Raw genomic sequence first — 17447 nt, forward strand, 5'->3', positions numbered from 1 at the left:
TGGGAGGGGACACCTAGAGAGGTCTGCTAGTCCCAGACATAGCCTTGGGTCAACTTCTAGAACCATCTGGAAGTCAGCCAAGACCGTTAAAGGCTGGAGAAACCCTCCATACTTGATTTCCTTGGCTGTATATCAGATCACCTGGGATAATCTTAAAAAATCAGATTCCTGGGGTGCTTGGGTGGCTCAGTAGGGTGGGCATCCCACTCTAGGTTTCAGCATAGGTCATGATGCCAGGGTTGTGGGATTGAGCCCTGCATCCAGCTGAGCATGTAGCCTGCTTAAGATTCTTTCTTTCTCCCTCTCTCTCTCCTTCTCCCTCTCTTTCTTTCCTCCAACACTCTCCCCCACTTGCACACACATTCTCTAAAAAAATAAATTAAAAATTTAAAAACAAAAATAAAGCAAAAATCTTTAAAAATTCAGATTCCCCCTACTCTATCCCAAGATCCCTGAATAAGGATGATCTTAAATATACAGCTTTGCAATCTGTATATTTAAAAGTTTCCCAGAAGCTTCAGGTTTGGGAACCACTAGCTTTAGAGCTACAAAGATCTAGATTTGAATCTTGATTTGCCTCTTTACATGTGACCTCTTTTTCTGTGACCCTGGGCAAGTTCATGATCTCTGAGCCTCAATCTTCACATCTGAAAATGGGAATTATATTACTCATAATTGTGAAGATTGGATATAACACATAATGACCTCAAAAACCGATGCTGGTGGGGAGGGGTTCTCCTCTTCCTTCCTCTCTGAGTTGTGGAAGATTTGAGAAGTATGAATTGGTTATGCTGCCAATACAGAAATCCCCCAAAGAAGAACAGGACCTTAAATGAGATGAAACCTTACTTTCTCCTTATATTCAGGAAATCTAGAGGTGGACAATCAAGACTAGATTGTGCTTTGCAGTGTTGGAGACCTAGGCTCCTTCTCTCTCATTGCTCTGCTATTGGGGCTTTATTTCCAAGATTACTTTGTGGTTGCTCCTGGAGTTCCAACCATTACACCTGGAAGGAGGGAAGCGATGGGAAGAATAAGCCCCATACTCAGAAAAACACTTCTCCCAAAGTCGTATATCCCATTTGTCAGAATTTAGTCTCAAGGCCACAGCTAGCTACAAGAAGGGATAGGAAATAATCTTTGTTCCAGGCAGACCTTGTGCTCAGCTTAAAATGATGATGAGCATTTTGTTTTTAAGAAAGAAGCAGAGAAAGGAAAAAGGACACCTAGCAATCGGCCACAAAGTAGAGGATGGGTCCAAGGTGGAGCCTCTCATAGTTCCAGAAGTAGGCAATGCTGTAATCGGAGCTGGGAGAGAAGGGTGCTCACTCATTCCTTCTCCCCTTCAGGCACTTCTGTGATGCAGGTGACAGCCACAGATGAGGACGATGCCATCAACACCTACAATGGGGTGGTTGCTTACTCTATCCATAGCCAAGAGCCAAAGGACCCACATGACCTCATGTTCACCGTCCACCGGAGCACGGGTACCATCAGCGTCATCTCCAGTGGCCTGGACCGGGAGGTGAGTGGCCCTTAGGGAAAGTGCCGCCTACCCAGGCTTTCTCAGGCCGGGGCCTGACATTCAAGAGCCGAAGCCAAGCCTCCAAAGCCCAAGGTGGAGCAGTGAGAATCCAAGTCAGCTGGGAATGGCTGCTGCTGTGTTCCCATGTTGATGTCCCACAGCTCTCTTGGGCCAATGGCCTGCTGCCAAATGATCTCGTTAAGGCTGAGGAGGCAGCTGTAAAATGCAAGCGTTTGATATTTTCTGTAGGTTTTCTCATTTCCTCTCGGAATGGCTCACTTAGCATGCACGTTGCCCAATTTGTCCCTTGTGTGCTACAAAGTAGAATTAGCTCCATGGATATTGGAGCTGCCTACTGTTTCCTAATTAATACCTTTACCCGAATCCCCACTCAAAGCTCCCATTCTGTATCAGCCCGGGGTCAGGGGGCAATCCCCAGGCTCCACCCCACAGTTGGCCCAGGAGAACGATTTAGTTCTGTGTTTCCCCTCCCCCTCCACCCTTTGCCTCTGTTCTTTTCTGCCATGGGTGAGTAGTGGGGCAGGGATTCAAGAGAGCACTGTGAGAAGGGGAAACATTCCCCTTCCTTCCACGTATATCCAGAGCTGTGCCTCTGTGAGCCCAGGCTGAGGGACCTCTTGGCCTGAACTTGCCTTTCCTCCCCAGAGAGTCCCTGAGTACACACTGACCATCCAGGCTACAGACATGGATGGAGATGGTTCTACCACCACAGCAGTGGCCATAGTGGAAATCCTCGATGCCAATGACAATGCTCCTGTGTTTGATCCTCAGAAGGTAAATTTGATTTCAGTCCTTCTTTCCTCATCAGATGATGAAGGACTGAGCTTTCTTTCTTTTCTAAGTTTGTTTATTTTGGGAGAAAGTGAGCACACGCACAAGCAGGGGAGGGTCAGAGAGAGAATCCCTAGCAGGTTCTGCACTGTCAGTGCAGAGCCCCATGCAGGGCTCAAACTCCTGAACTGTGAGATCATGACTTGAGCCGAAATCAAGAGTCAGCCACTTAACTGACTGAGCCACCCAGATGCCCCTGAGGTTTTTCTTTCTCATGAAATTCTGGAAACAGCCCACATGGCTTCCAGTCCTGTGCCACCGCTTACTAGATGTGAGACCGGAGGCAAACTACCTAACCTCTTTGTGCCCTATTTCCTAATCTGTGAAATGGAGATAATAGTAATACCTGCTGCATTGTTCTGAGTTTTAAATGAAATAATCTATGTACAGTTCATAACACAATCCCTGGTACATAAGTGCTTAATATGAAAATCTTTGTTGAGGGGCCCCTGGCTGGCTCAGTCAGGGGGAGCTTGTGACTCTTGAGCGTGGTGTCGTGACTGTTAGCCCCACATTAGAGGTAGAGGTTACTTTACAAGAGAAAGAGAGAGGGAGAGACAGAGAGAATGGAAGAAGGAAGGAGGAAAGAAAGGAACAAAATCCGTGTTGTTATGAAAACTTATAATTTGCCTCACACCTATACCTGTCCACCTTCACCCAGTGAATACTTCGTACACCTGCAGCGACGGGGGATTCAGTGCCAGTCAAGATGACACCCACCACCCCCCTTCCATCCTTCGATAATTCTGGCTACTGAACATTATTTAGGCTTGATTAGAAATGTGTTCTGAGCAGCCAAGTTCCCAACTTTTGCCACTTACTCCAGAGCTTCCAAAAAAGTTCCTGCTCAGTGCCGTAAAGCAATCAGGCAGCTAGTCCCTCTTGCCACCTTCTCCATACCTTTCTGATCTCAGCTAGATAGGTGGCTAGGCATGGCAGGGTTTAGGGCACCCAGACCAGTGCGATTACTGGAGTAGTAGGCCCTGGATGTACGAATAGTAGGCTCCCCATCCCTGTGGTCTGTCCCAGAAGCTGGAAGGCTGAGTCTCAGGACATTCTGCATCTGTGTGTGCCCTGAAACCCTGGTGTGTGGTATTGGGTGATCCCAGAAAGAGTGAGCGGCATGGAACGGAGCTCCCATGGAATCACATGGAGGATCCATAGCTGGTGAAGCGTGGAACGGTCTCAGGGTGTTCAGTCTCTGCTCTGACTGTGCTGTGCTTCCCACACCAACAGTACGAGGCCCAAGTGCCTGAGAACGTGGTGGGGCACGAGGTGCAGAGGCTGACGGTGACTGATCTGGATGCCCCCAACTCACCCGCATGGCACGCCACCTACCGCATCTTGGAAGGTGACGATGGGGACCATTTTACCATCACCACCCACCCCGAGAGCAACCAGGGCATTCTGACAACCAGGAAGGTGAGTCATTTTGGGCTTTAGACAGGCCCACACCTGGGGCAGTCAGGTCTGCAGCCTCTGGGAAAAGGAGGTATCATCTGCCTGGGGACACCTACTTTGAACCATTCAACTGGGCGTGCAGCAAGCTGGTGGCTTCTGACCCTTTCCCATCCCTCTTGTGTCAGTGTATTGCTTTGTTCAAACTAAATCTTAACCAGGGACTCCTTTCAAAAAAACAGGTGGGAGTCACTGATTTGATTAAGGCAGATGAGTAGAGCTCCTCCTCCCAGATCCTGGTGTCCAGTGGCTGTCCCCAGTCAGCCTTCTTAAACAGAGAGGCTCTGTTTTATTGGAATGCTTGCAAATTTTGCATTTAATCCATAACACATATCTAGGTTTTTGCATAGCAAAATGTTTTATGTTACTTAGTAGTTTGAGGTATGGTTGTCTCTCAAAAAGTCTTTGAATAAAATTGATGCTTTTAGAATGGCCTAGTTTGAGAAGCAGAGTTTTATATATAATACTTTAAAAACTATCTCCTTCTTTCAACAAAAACTTTGTAATGCCCTTTTTACATTGTGAAATGAATTTCATTTATAATTAAACTTACCTAACTTACATAATTTCTAGAAAAAGAGATTGCCCTAACTGTGAAATAAAGAAGAATTTTACAGGAAAATTTACTGATAATAAGATATTTCTGTACGCAAGCTTCTGAGAACATACTAGAAAACACAATGAAGGTGGTCAGTTACTTGCCTCTCTTTGGAGACTCATCCAACTGTAGCAGATGCTGCGTGTCACTCTGTCGGCTCATACACACCACAAGTCATACTGGTATCTTTACAGGACAGCAAATAAACAGCTTTTGGGAAGGGCCTGGACAAATCAAATTACAGGCTCCCCTCAGAAGCTTGCATTCCTAGAAAAGTCATATATATTAAAACTGCACCAGAAATACATAAAACGTGTTCTAGACTGGAATTATCAACAGATTTTTCACACCCACAAGTACATGAATGTTCAGGGGGATATTGGCAAGTCACGCGGCCTGTGGAACAGTTCTTGGTTCCCCTGCCCCAGCCTATAAATGCCAGCGGCATCCCCAGTCATTAGGATCACCAGAAAGGCCTCCACGAGTTTCTCCACCACCCTGTTGGGAACCAACTGTAGGGCTTTCTGGTTTAGGGGTGGTCTGAGAGGCCCCACTGGCTGTCCACTCAAAGTGCAGGAGGCTATATGGAAAGGGCAACATTGCTGTTCCTGGAAACCTTGAGCCCCTCACTGTGGGCCCTTTCCTTCTGACCTCAAAGCATTGCATGGGGTCTCCTCACAAATTGGTGGCTCAGGTTCTCCTTCCTCTTCTCTCTCAGGGCTTGGACTTCGAGGCCAAAAACCAACACACCCTGTACGTTGAAGTGACCAATGAGGCTCCCTTTGTGGTGAAGCTCCCAACCTCCACGGCCACCATAGTAGTTCATGTGGAGGATGTGAATGAGGCACCTGTGTTTGTCCCACCCTCCAAAGTCATCGAGGTCCAGGAGGGCATCTCTGTCGGGGAGTCTGTCTGCACCTACACTGCGCAGGACCCTGACGAGGGAAATCAGAAGATCAGGTACACAGGAGCTGGGCTCAGATGCATCCAAAAGCATTAGTAGTATTGGACGGGTTATTTATTACGGCCAGCATTTGCTCCCATTACCAGAAAGATTGCTAAATATTTTGAACATCATCCCCGCACGGGACCTTCCCTTCCTACCCTCCCCAACACTGAAGACTCTGAACAGAGGTCTAGGGGGCAGGTATTCCCACTCTCTCTCATGTGTCCCTGCTGGGCCCTCTTTCTGCCGCTCTCACTTCCATTTGGGGTGAGATGCATTCTTCATGTGATCTTGCTTAGGAGCCCCGAGACCCATAACAGCATCTGCCAGTTGAATGAGTAGGCTTTGGAGGACAACCAGAATTCTAAGTATTCTGGATATGACTCTTTTCAACTTTTCCACTCCAGCTACCACATCCTCAGAGACCCAGCAGGGTGGCTAGCAATGGACCCAGACAGTGGACAGGTCACTGCCACGGGGGTTTTAGACCGTGAGGATGAACGGTTTGTGAAGAACAATGTCTATGAAGTCATGGTCTTGGCCACAGATGATGGTGAGAGCTTCCTCCCAATCCCTCCACTTGGGTACCTTTGGAGCCCATGACACAGCACATCCCCTCCACAGTGTATGGTGTCAGGGAAAGATGTCAGCAAACCAATCTGGAGGGTCAAAGGGGACTTGAGAGGAGTCTTTCAAAGACCAGGATTGGCTATGGTTTCCCTAAGACCCAAGTGTTAGGAGAATGACTTCTTTTAGCCTAAGTGTGTGGTTCACCGAGCCCAGAATTGGCCCTGTGATTGACTGAAAGGGGCTGCCTGGGAAGTGCCATGATTGATTAGTGATGTCATACCATGACAGGATTGGGAGTTAGGATGTGACTTGACATTGCTGCTTGACACAGTGAAGCAAGGTCTGGAGGCAGATGAAAGGTTCCCGCAGGACTCTGAAGGGAAGCATCCCTAAAGCTCATTAGCAAACACTGCATCAGCCCTGAGATGGCCAGCAGGTTTCCTTTTGTGATAGATTGGTAGTGGCCATATGGATGAAGTGGCTGTAAGGGTGCTAGGATCACTTAGTAATGTCTGCTATGGGAAAGATGGCATAACCGCCATGGATTTACCATCACTGGTTTGATCTATGATGAGACCAGGGCAGGGCATGGAAGGTCTTGAAAAGTTACAGCTGGGCAGTAAAAAGGAACCTCCCTGGGGCTGATTGGATAGGTCATAGGAGAGCTTAACACTCATTCATCACTCCAACCAACGGCAGATACTAAAAGGATCCTATGTGTAATTATGAACAGGGAGCCCTCCCACCACTGGCACTGGGACCCTCCTGCTAACACTTATGGACATCAACGACCATGGCCCGGTCCCTGAGCCCCGACAGATCACTATCTGCAACCAAAGCCCTGTACCCCAAGTGCTGAACATCACGGACAAGGACCTGTCCCCCCACACCTCCCCTTTCCAGGCCCAGCTCACACATGACTCGGATATCTACTGGACAGCAGAGGTCAATGAGAAAGGTAATTGAGTGGTGGTGGGTAGTAGGTGGGTGTCTGCCCCATACCGGGATCCTGTACACATTCCAGCATCTTGTGGGTCACTGAGTTAAGGACGTCAACCAATGGGTGCCTGGGTGGCTCAGTTGGTTAAGCATCTGACTTTTTTTTAAGTTTATTTATTTATTTTGAGAGAGAGAGCGAGCATGCACCAGAGGGGGAGGAGCAAAAAGAGAGAGAAAAGGAGAATCCACCCAGGTACCCCTAAGCATCCAACTCTTGATCTCAGAATCATGAGTTCAAGCCCCACATAGGGCTCCATGCTGGGCATAAGCCTACTTTTTAAAAAAAGGGAAAAAAAGACCAAAAATGTTGGAGAGACACCATTCAACACTTTGGCTACTTTTTAACTTTGTGTTAGCCTGTGGAAATCCACAGCAGCCCTTTAAGACTGTTCTTGTCCAACCACCTTCCCGTACAGATGGAAAAACTGAGGCGGGGAGAGAGAGGGTGTGGCTTTCTCAGTATCACATAATGAAAGAGCTAGGATTCCTGCAGTGATAATAGCTGACATGTCGTGAGCATACTTACTATGTGTTAGTATAGCACTGGTATGTACTATATATGGTATATACTATACCACTTCAGATGCTTCATAGATTAGGTGACTTAATCCTCACAACAACCCTGTGAAGAAGGTACTATTAACACACATAAATGTGTATGCACCCATCCTACACGACGAAACCAAGGCTTACAGAAGGTTAAATAGCTTGCCAAAGGCTTTATGGCTAGAAAATGATGGCCACCAGAATTTGGATCCAGACAGTCTGATTTATCATTAGATCTCTGCTTCCTACCATTTATTGAATGCATATTGAACAATATGCAAAATGCTTTTTCTTTCCTTCTGTAATATTTCTACCACCTTCTGCGGTCAGTATTTTTATACCTATTTAAAGATGAGAATGAGGCTCAGAGAGGTTAAATAGTATGCCCAAGGGCACAGAGTGGGTAAGTATGGAGCAGAAATTAAAGCCACAGTCCCTTTCCCCCACACCCCCGCTCCAATCCATCTCCCTGTGCTTTCTCTTTCCATCCACCCAGAGGTTCTCAGTCTGTCATGGTATTTTAGTTGTCACAGGACTGAAAAGGGGTCTAACTTGGTATCAAGTGGGTGAGGACCCGGGTGTGTGAGAAAGGTGGATCCAGCCTCAAGTGCCAGGAAGGCCCCTGGAGAGACACTGTTCACTTTGGCTTAAAATGTGTCCCCTTTCCTCTTGGGGCTAAGGTCCCCTAGGAAGGAAATGGGGAACCAGTATCTATAGGTTCTGCCCCTATAAATAGGATATTTATCTATGTATCCTACTTGGATATGTCCAGTGTCTATTACTGCTGCTGAGCCTATCCCTGAAAGGTCAGGAGACCTGCTTCAGATACCCACATGATCTCAATTTTGTGATTCCTGTGATTTGGTTGTGTATGACCAGCACCTTTCCTTTGAGGAGTGCAAGTTGGTCTCCTGTTACCCCGTTGTGGCCTGGAAGCCATTTTTTCCCCATCCCTGACCTTATCATTTATAGAGCATGGACTCTGGAACCAGAATGCCTTAGTTCAAGACCCAGTTTCTCCATTTACTAGCTTTATGATTATGGACAAGCTACTGAACCTCACTGTTCCTCAGTTATCCCTATCTGTAGAATGGTGCCGATAAGTGTACCTACTTCCATACGGTTATTGTGAAGATTAAGTGATGACACAAGAGACACGTTGTTTGGTACATCAGTGCTCAGTAGGTGTGTGAACAGCCACCTTCATTCATCACCACTATTTCCCAGCAGCAATCACAGATCTGGTTCAGTCAGGTGTGAGCATTATGACCAAAGCCCACTGGTACCAACACCTGGTGATAGTATTGATACCTGGTTCTTGGTTTTAAGTTAGTTTCTCTTTCCTTTTTTTTTTTTTTTTAATGTATGTTTGTTTATTTTTGAAAGAGAGAGTAAGCACAAGCAGGGGAGGGGCTGAGAGAGAGAGGAAGACACAGAATCCGAGACAAGCTCCAGGCTCTGAGCTGTCAGCATAGTGCCTGACACAGGGCTTAAACCCAGGAACTGTGAGATCATGACATGAGCCAAAGTCGGACACCACCCAGTGGCCCCTTAAGTTTTTGTGTTTGTTTTTTTTTTTTTTTTTAACATTTATTCATTTTTTAAAAACAGAGTGCGAATGGGGAAGGGGCAGAGAGAGAGGGAGACACAGAATATGAATCAGGCTGTAGGCGCCAAGCTGTCAGCACAGAGCCCGATGCGGGGCTCGAACTCATGGACTGCAAGATCATGACCTGAGCTGAAGTCGGCTGCTTAACCAACTGAGCCACCCAGGCACCTCAGCTTAGATTAGTTTTTCTAACTGATCATGTCCTTGTTGTCAGGGGAGTTAATCCATCCCCTACCCCAGTGTGATCTCACATTAGTTACTTGACCTCTCTGAGCTTCAATTTCTGCATTTGTAAAATCAGAATAATAGTACCTGCCTCTTGGGGCACCTGGGTGGCTCAGTCAGTTGAATGTCAGACTTCAGCTCAGGTCATGATCTCACAGTCCATGAGTTTGAGCCTTGCATTGGGTTCTCTGCTGTCAGTGGAGCCTGTTTTGGATCCTCTGTCCCTCTTGCTCTGCCCCTCCCCCCTTTCTCTCTCAAAGGTAAATAAACATTAAAAAAAATAGTACCTGCCTCTTAAAGTGGTAGTGGAGAAGAGTAGGGCGTGGCTCCCAGTTAGTGCCTGCTTAGTCACTGGCACCACCATTGTCATCAGCACCTGAGAAATCGCCATCCAGCATGGGGATAGGATGGTGGTAGGGATGTTTCAGGGAAACACACCATGTTGGCCTCTATGTAGTAGACTAAATTCTCAGCCTGCAGAGCTCCCTCTCTGCTTGCCATCGCTGAATTGGAACAGGGCAAATTCTCCCTTCTAGCCATCTTGCTAGGAGGAGGCCAGAGAGTCTGCATAAACTTTTTTTTTTAATTTTTTTTAATGCTTTATTCATTTTTGAGACAGAGACAGAGCATGAGCTGGGAAGGGGCAGAGAGAGAGGGAGACACAGAATCAGAAACAGGCTCAGGCTCTGAGCTGTCAGCAAAGAGCCCGACGCGGGGCTCGAACTCACGAACTGTGAGATCATGACCTGAGCTGAAGTTAGACGCTTAACCGACTGAGCCACCCAGGCACCCCATGCAGAAACTTTGAACTAAAAATGGCTTGAGGGGTGCCCGGGTGGCTGAGTCAGTTGAGTCTCTGACTTCAGCTCAGGTCATGATCTAATGGTTCATGAGTTAATTATCTCTCAGAAAGAATTTATTCCAATGTATTCTTTTTTGAGGCAGAGAACAGTCTAGCAGCTAATGGTGCTGAGAAATTTTTGGCCTTGCATGACATGACTTTTTAAAAAACTTCGTTATTTTAAAAATAGTGTATTGATTTTAAGGGGGAAAATGATGAATTTCTTTTCCCTTATTTTTAAAAATTTTAGGTTTATTTCTTTTGAGAGAGGGGAGGGGGCAGACAAGGAGTGTGAGAAGGGGAGGGGCAGAGAGAGAAGGAGAATCCCAAGCAGGCTCCATGCTGTCAGCACAGAGCCTGACACAAGGGCCTACACCCACAGGCTGCGAGATCATGACTTTTGCTAAAATCAAGAGTCAGATGCTTAACTGACTGAGTCACCCAGGTGCCCCAATAAATAAATTTTCCTATTCCAGTAATTCTTTCCATGATGGTGCATATTTGGCTTTGGCCAAATATCAACTTTTAACACTTGACATAAGTGTGCTTTTGGGATATTTCTCCCTGTTGCCCAGATGTAGAGGCTGTCTCCTCAGACCTCCAACATGATCTGCCCAGTTCCACTTGGGGGTCTCCCAGGGTGAATGTTATCTGTCCACTCCAGGAAACACAGTGGCCCTGTCCTTGAAGAAGTTCCTGAAGCAAGACACATACAATGTGCACCTTTCTCTATCTGACCATGGCAACAAGGAACAGCTCACAGTGATCAGGGCCACGGTGTGTGACTGCCACGGCCATGTGGAGACCTGCCCCAAACCCTGGAAGGGGGGCTTCCTCCTCCCGGTCCTGGGGGCTGTCCTGGCTCTGCTGCGTGAGTACCCGTGCCCTCTCCCCTCTCTGGATGGGGTAGTTAGAAGGCCCAGGTCTACCCTGGACTGCTGGGACTAAGACATCCCCAACATTGCATATCTGTTCCTGATACTCTTAATTCTAGGAGTGTCATTCAGTCAATAGATGTTGATGGAACTTCTGGAATGTGCCAGGCTTTGGGGATACAGTCGTGAACAGACCCAGCCCGACTGTCATGTCATCTAGAGGCTAGAGCAGTGGTTCTGAAAGTATGATCTTCAGACCAACGACATTAGAATTACCCAGGAACTTGTTAAAAAGGCCAGTTCTCAGGCCCACTCCTGACCCATTGATTCAGAAACTTAGGGGTAAGACCCAGTAACCTGTGTTTTAACAAGCCCAGCACGGGTTCTGATGTATGCTAGAGTTTGAGAGTCACGAGTCTAGTGGGCAGAAGTGTTTAGTTACAAGCTAAGTTCTTTAAAGGTAGCACCTATCACCTTTGTTTTTTCTACCCTCTGAATTCCTTACACAGAAACACAATCCGGTACGAATTCAACAAGGGCAAACTTTAACGAATCCACATACTGTGCTCTAAGCACTGTTTCAGCGCTGGGGGTGCAGCATTTTATAACACAGACCACTCTGTGCCCTCATGGAGCTTACTTTGCATGCAGAGAGCAGACAGTAAATCATCTGGCAGAGAAATAGGTATTGGTATGGAGAAAAAGAAGTGGAGTGAGGAGGTCTGCCATCTTAAGTAGGATGGGTGAGAAAGGCGTTGGTGAGAAGGCACATTCGAGTAAAGACCTGAAAAGGGTGAGGCAGCAAATCGTGCAGCTATCTCAGGAACAACAAGTGCAAAGGCCCTAAGGCAGCACTGTGCTTGGTGTGTGGAAACAATAAATTGCTGGAGTGGAAAAAGCAAAAGGGAAAAAAGTACGAGATGAAGTCAGAGAGGTGATGGTTGTGGCAGAGCATCCTGTTGGGCCTTGTAGGCTATTGTGAGGATGTGGTGAAATGAGAAGTCATCAGAAGGTTTAGAGCAAAGCAGTGATGTGATTTGACTTGAATTTTATAGGATTCCCAGTAAACAGACTGTACAGGGGTAAGGGTGGAGACAGGGAGACTATTAAGGAGCTATTGCCATATTCTAGGAGTGAGATGGTGAGAGGTGGTTGTATTTCAAGGCAGAATCTATTCAGATTCATATGTGGTATGAAGAAAAGAACCATCAATGATTCTAATGCCCAAACAAGTAGAAACTGGAGTTTCCATTAGCCAGTTTGGAAAGGATCATGGGAAGAGAATTGCCAGACGGTCCAAATGGAGATATCAGTAGGCAGACACGTAACTTTGGTGCCGGTGAGAAGTCCACTTCACCTCCTTCCTGCCTTTCCCCAGACTCAGGAGGAAAAGGGGAGGCAAAGATTACAGTCTGGCCCACATAGGGTGTGCATGCTGATAACCCCACAGACTCCCCAAGAAGGCTAGGTCTGTTTTGACTGGTCAGAGATGGACAGGAATTGTGTAAACAGGCCAAAAAAAGTGCTAAAGCTAAATGGTGGGTGTATCCTCTCACATTGGACAGCCACAGAGAAGACCCTGGGGTCGCTTCTTCATATGGGATCAGCTGGGGGTAGTCCTGGCATTAGGGAGAACAGCTAGGCATTAGTTGGCCAATACTCCCATGTCCACATGGCCTGCCAACCTTTCAAACCATATTACTAAAAGCTAAGTTCCTCTCTTGAAATACCAAAATAGTATTTGCACCTAAGTTCAAATTACTGCACCATATCAGAGTTTCACTGTCTCGCTTTTTAACTTAAAATCTGTGGCTAATGTAGGGGTCACTGGGGACTGAAAAAGAGTCTTGTTGAAAAGTAACATCTGCTAGGAGATTCCCATCCCCATAGAGGAGTGTTTCCTTGAGGACCAGTATCACCGATAAGGGAAGACTGACAATAAATGGTACAGAATTGTTGGTGGGGGAATGAAGTCAGTTTGCTGCTAGGAGGAGGGGATAGTAGACTGAGGCCTGAAGGGTGAGAGCCATGTGTACAAAATGTTCCAGATGAGAAAAGCCCACATGAAACTCCTGAAGTGGTAAACTGCTAGGTGTTATTTGAGGAACTCCAAGGAGGGAAATGTGACCAGACCCACGTGGGGGTGTAGATGTGTGGAGAAAGACAGGGGCCAATCCGGTACACTTTGATAAGGAGTTAGGGGTTTTCCTAGGTGCAGGGGAGCCACTGAAGTGTTTTCAACCCTGGCTGCGGAGTGAAGGGGTCTAAAATTAGATGGGGCGCTAAGGGTTTGGGGCTATTGGCCAGCTCCGTGGTTGTGGGGGGTGAATATTCACACTCCCTAACTCTTGCAGTTCTCCTGCTGGTCCTCCTCCTGTTGGTGAGGAAGAAGAGGAAGGTCAAGGAGCCCCTTCTGCTCCCAGAAGATGACACTCGTGACAATGTCTTCTACTATGGCGAAGAGGGAGGTGGTGAGGAGGACCAGGTGAGGCAGTGGGAAGGTCTAAGTGTTGGGAAATGGATGCCTCCAGGGCCACTGGCAGGGATGGTTGGGTTAACCAACTAACCATATTAGCTACGTTGACCAGACTCTGGCCTAAAGCATCCATCTTCATGTAAGATTGATACCTCTTCTCTTCTGAGAGGGTGTCTGGTCTACTGCTGTAGTCCCTTTGGCCCCAGCTAAGGTGACCTTGAGCCTGTGCTTAATTTTGGAGGAGGAGCTGTGGGAACAAGGGCTTTCAGAAATATCTGACAAAGGCTATCTTTTAAGACCTACCCATGAACCGGAACATCCAAGTGGCAGGGAAATGGGATGACATACAAATGGTGGAGGAGTTCACTTCTCAACCCCATGCTGTCCTTGACTTTCATGAAGGACTATGACATCACCCAACTCCACCGTGGTCTGGAGGCCCGGCCTGAGGTCGTTCTCCGCAATGATGTGGCGCCGTCCTTCATCCCCACACCCATGTACCGTCCACGTCCAGCCAACCCAGATGAGATTGGGAACTTCATCATCGAGGTGAGGCATAGGGGGCCAGCCAAGGGGAGCCCTTGATTCAAGCACCAGCAGCATGGGAAAAAAAGCATGGGCTTGGAGTCTTGGCTCTAGGTTCAAATCTTGGCTCCCCTGCCAACCAGCTGTGTGATCTCCTGACATTTGGCTAACGTCTGGGCTTCTGTTTTCTCCTCCATAAAACCCTAAGTTGCAGAGTGGTTAACAGTAGGTTAAGAATAATTTATTCATTTATGCAACACACATAACAGTTGAAAACTGTGCAGCCAGACTACCTGGGTTTAAATTTTTAAAGATCCCAGCTGATCCCAATGTGGAACAGAGTTGGGGACCCGCTGTTATAGGTCACTTTAAGGGTCAGATGAGTAAGCACCTAGAACAGTAGTTCCCAAACATTGAAATCTCCTGGGGAACTTAAAAAACTACTGACGTTTCTGACTCCCCATGGAGATTGTGATTTAATTGATCTGGATATGGCCTGGGCTTCAGAATTTTTAAAATATTCCCAAGTAATTTGAGTCTAGGAACCACTGGCCTGGCATGTAGCATTTATTTTATTTTATTTAAAAATTTGTTTAATGTTTATTCATTTTTGAGAGAGAGACAGAGGATAAGGTGGGGAGGGTCAGAAAGAGAAGAAGACACAGAACTCTAAGCAGGCTCCAGGCTCTGCATTGTCGGCACAGAGCCCAACACAGGGTTCAAACTCACAAACCGTGAGATCATGACCTGAGCTGAAGTTGGACGCCTAACCAACTGAGCCACCCAGGTACCCCTGGCATTTATTAGGTTATGATAGTTATTGTTGATAATAGCTGAGTGTCTCCAGTGTTCTTAATTCTGATCATACATTTGATTCATCTGTGGGATTTTGAAAAATAACAATTCCTGGAAACCAGGGATTTCTTTTTAAGACTCCAATTTTTTTAAAGCTCCCCAAGCTTAAAATCAAATATACAGGCATGGTTGTGATAACCACTGACCTAGGTACACAGGAAATAAATGATAGGAGCCTCTCACAGCCTGGGACCCCATTAGCAGTAAATGGAGGTTTTTCTTTCTTTTTTTTTCCTTAAGCTCTGCACCCAACGTGGGGCTTGAACTCACGACCCCTAGATCAAGAGTTGCTTGCTCTACTGACTGAGCCAGTTGGGTGCTCTGTAAAATAGAGGTGCTCAGTAAGAGGGAGGGAAGAACGAAGGAAGGGAGGAAAGATAGATAGATGGGTTTGGGGAAGCAATGATGGGCAGAGGGCCCAGTGGCTTGTCAAAATACCTCACTCTGGCTTGAACCTTTCTGCTTCCCCTTCTTGCCTTCTAGAACTAGCCTGGTGGTTAGACTCTATTGTTTAGCATGAGCATATTTGAGAGAGCTGTGCAAAAACAAAAGCATCTGGGGAAAGTTGCTCAGAGCAGATGGTTTGAAAAGATGCCTTGGGACTAAATACCTGGAACTTTTTCCTCCAGTTAAATGAAGACCATTTCCAGAATGTCTCTGTGTCAGATAGTTTGCAAATACCCTGTCATTCAATCCCCACATCGACTGCAGGGAAGGAATCCTATTGTCGTCCTGATTTTACAAATGAGGAAAATGATGTTCCCCTATATGCCAGGTACTATTCTAATACACACTTTACATATATTTACATGTATTAGTGTATTCCTCTAAAACTATTTGAAGTCTCCCGTTTTGGAGACCAGACAAAAACAGCACCTAGAGATAAAAAGGGGCTTGCCCAAGGTCACAAAACTAGTATGTGAAGTCTGAGTTCTGAATCGAGCTGTCTGGTTTCAGAGTTCCTCCCTGCTCTTGACCTGCCACAGTGAGCACCTGCTGTATGCTGGGCTCAGTGCTAAGTATCCATGTGCATTATTTCATTTCACCCTTGAAACCTGAATGGAGGAAAGAGAGGTCTTCACAGATGAGGAAACGCAGGCTCGGCAGCGTGAGCTACCTTGCCCGAGCTCCCACAGCTGCTGAGTGTCTGACCGCCGCCCCTAACCACCTGCTCTTGTCGCCACAGAACCTGAAGGCGGCAAACACGGACCCCACAGCCCCGCCCTACGACTCCCTGCTGGTGTTTGACTACGAGGGCAGCGGCTCTGATGCCGCGTCCCTGAGCTCCCTCACCTCCTCAGCCTCTGACCAGGACCAAGACTATGACTATCTGAACGAGTGGGGCAGTCGCTTCAAGAAGCTGGCAGACATGTATGGTGGTGGCCAGGACGACTAGGCCTTCCAACAGGACCCGGGCTAAAGGTGGGCCGCAGGGGCATTTCCAAGGAGCCTGAGTCCTCTCCTCAGCCAAGAACTTGGGAGCTTGTCAAGAAGTGGCCTTAGCAACTTGGAGGAGAGAGGTGTCAAGTCTGACATTAAGGGGTGGTTTCTGAGCCTTTCAGAATAGAGGGCCATGGGCAGTTTGATTTCACTTCTGAAAACCTCTCAGACTAGGCCAGGGTTGCTTCTGAGACCAAATTTCCAGGAGTCTATAACCTGCCATAAAATGCCTGGCTCTATGTCCTGAGACTGGACAGACTCTGACCACCCCCTTGCACCCCCCCCCCCCCCCACCCACCCAGTGATGATGTTTTCTCTGAAATGGACCCAGCTCCTTAGAATGAGGCCTCTTATCACAACCTGGATTTTTTTTTTAAATTTTTTTTAAAATACTGTCTTCAAAAAGTTAGAGGCGGGTCTTCAGCTGTCCTCTGGATTCCTCCAGAAGTCCAGACCTCAACTGCTCAACTTACATGCCCTCATGGATTTGTGTCTCTTCTCCAGGCGATAAGGCCTCCTGTTGGAATGAATTACTGCGTTTTTATACTGAGCGCGACTAGGTTGTCCTTTATTTTTTATTTTCCCTATTGAGTGTTGTAGAAAAAGGGTGATGACAATCGTGTAAATGTATTACAACTTTTTTATTAAAGGAATTTTTCCCAGAGGTGCCTGGGGAGTGAACTTTTTTTTATTGCCATTTTATTGCCCTATGAGTCCTATACCATACCATTCACCTACTTCGGTGTCCGATTCAGAGGTTTTTAGAATTTTCAGAGTTTTATAAGGGGAGTGAGCACATCTAACCCTGCTGGCTTCACCCAGCTTTGTCCTGATGATGGAGGAAGCTCAGGATTTGTGTACGTGCCCGAGGAGGCCTGATGAGGGTGAGCCTGCCCTCTCTCTACAAATTCTTTTTTTTTTTTTTTTTTTTTAACCACCCAACGTGGTGCTCAAACTCACAACTCTGAGATCAAGACTCATGCTCTTCTGACTAAATCAGCCAGGCACCCATCTCTCTGCAAATTCTGAGCTTCTCTTCTGTGGGACAGAAACATTAACTCCCTTACCTCCAGGCTGACCCCCCACCAGGACTGCAGGCAACGTCTT

The 17447-nt window shown here is 47.0% G+C and overlaps 1 protein-coding gene across 3 annotated transcripts in view; it reads left to right on the plus strand.

Annotated features, from left to right (window-relative positions):
• Positions 1-17004, plus strand: part of CDH3 (cadherin 3) — a 58294-nt gene extending 41290 nt beyond the window's left edge. For all 3 annotated transcript variants that reach the window (XM_019455450.2, XM_019455449.2, XM_019455448.2), the window contains 10 exons: positions 1350-1525; positions 2192-2320; positions 3614-3799; positions 5152-5393; positions 5787-5932; positions 6683-6907; positions 10834-11040; positions 13399-13529; positions 13923-14069; positions 16087-17004. In XM_019455450.2, coding sequence (XP_019310995.1) covers positions 1350-1525; positions 2192-2320; positions 3614-3799; positions 5152-5393; positions 5787-5932; positions 6683-6907; positions 10834-11040; positions 13399-13529; positions 13923-14069; positions 16087-16296 — 1799 coding nt within the window. In that variant the 3' untranslated portion in view covers positions 16297-17004. The remainder of the gene's footprint in view (positions 1-1349; positions 1526-2191; positions 2321-3613; positions 3800-5151; positions 5394-5786; positions 5933-6682; positions 6908-10833; positions 11041-13398; positions 13530-13922; positions 14070-16086) is intronic.
• The last annotated feature ends 443 nt before the right edge of the window (positions 17005-17447 follow it).

Source organism: Panthera pardus, unplaced genomic scaffold, assembly GCF_024362965.1.
Source record: "Panthera pardus isolate Hobbes unplaced genomic scaffold, ASM2436296v1 HiC_scaffold_19, whole genome shotgun sequence".
Taxonomy (NCBI): Eukaryota; Metazoa; Chordata; class Mammalia; order Carnivora; family Felidae; genus Panthera; species Panthera pardus.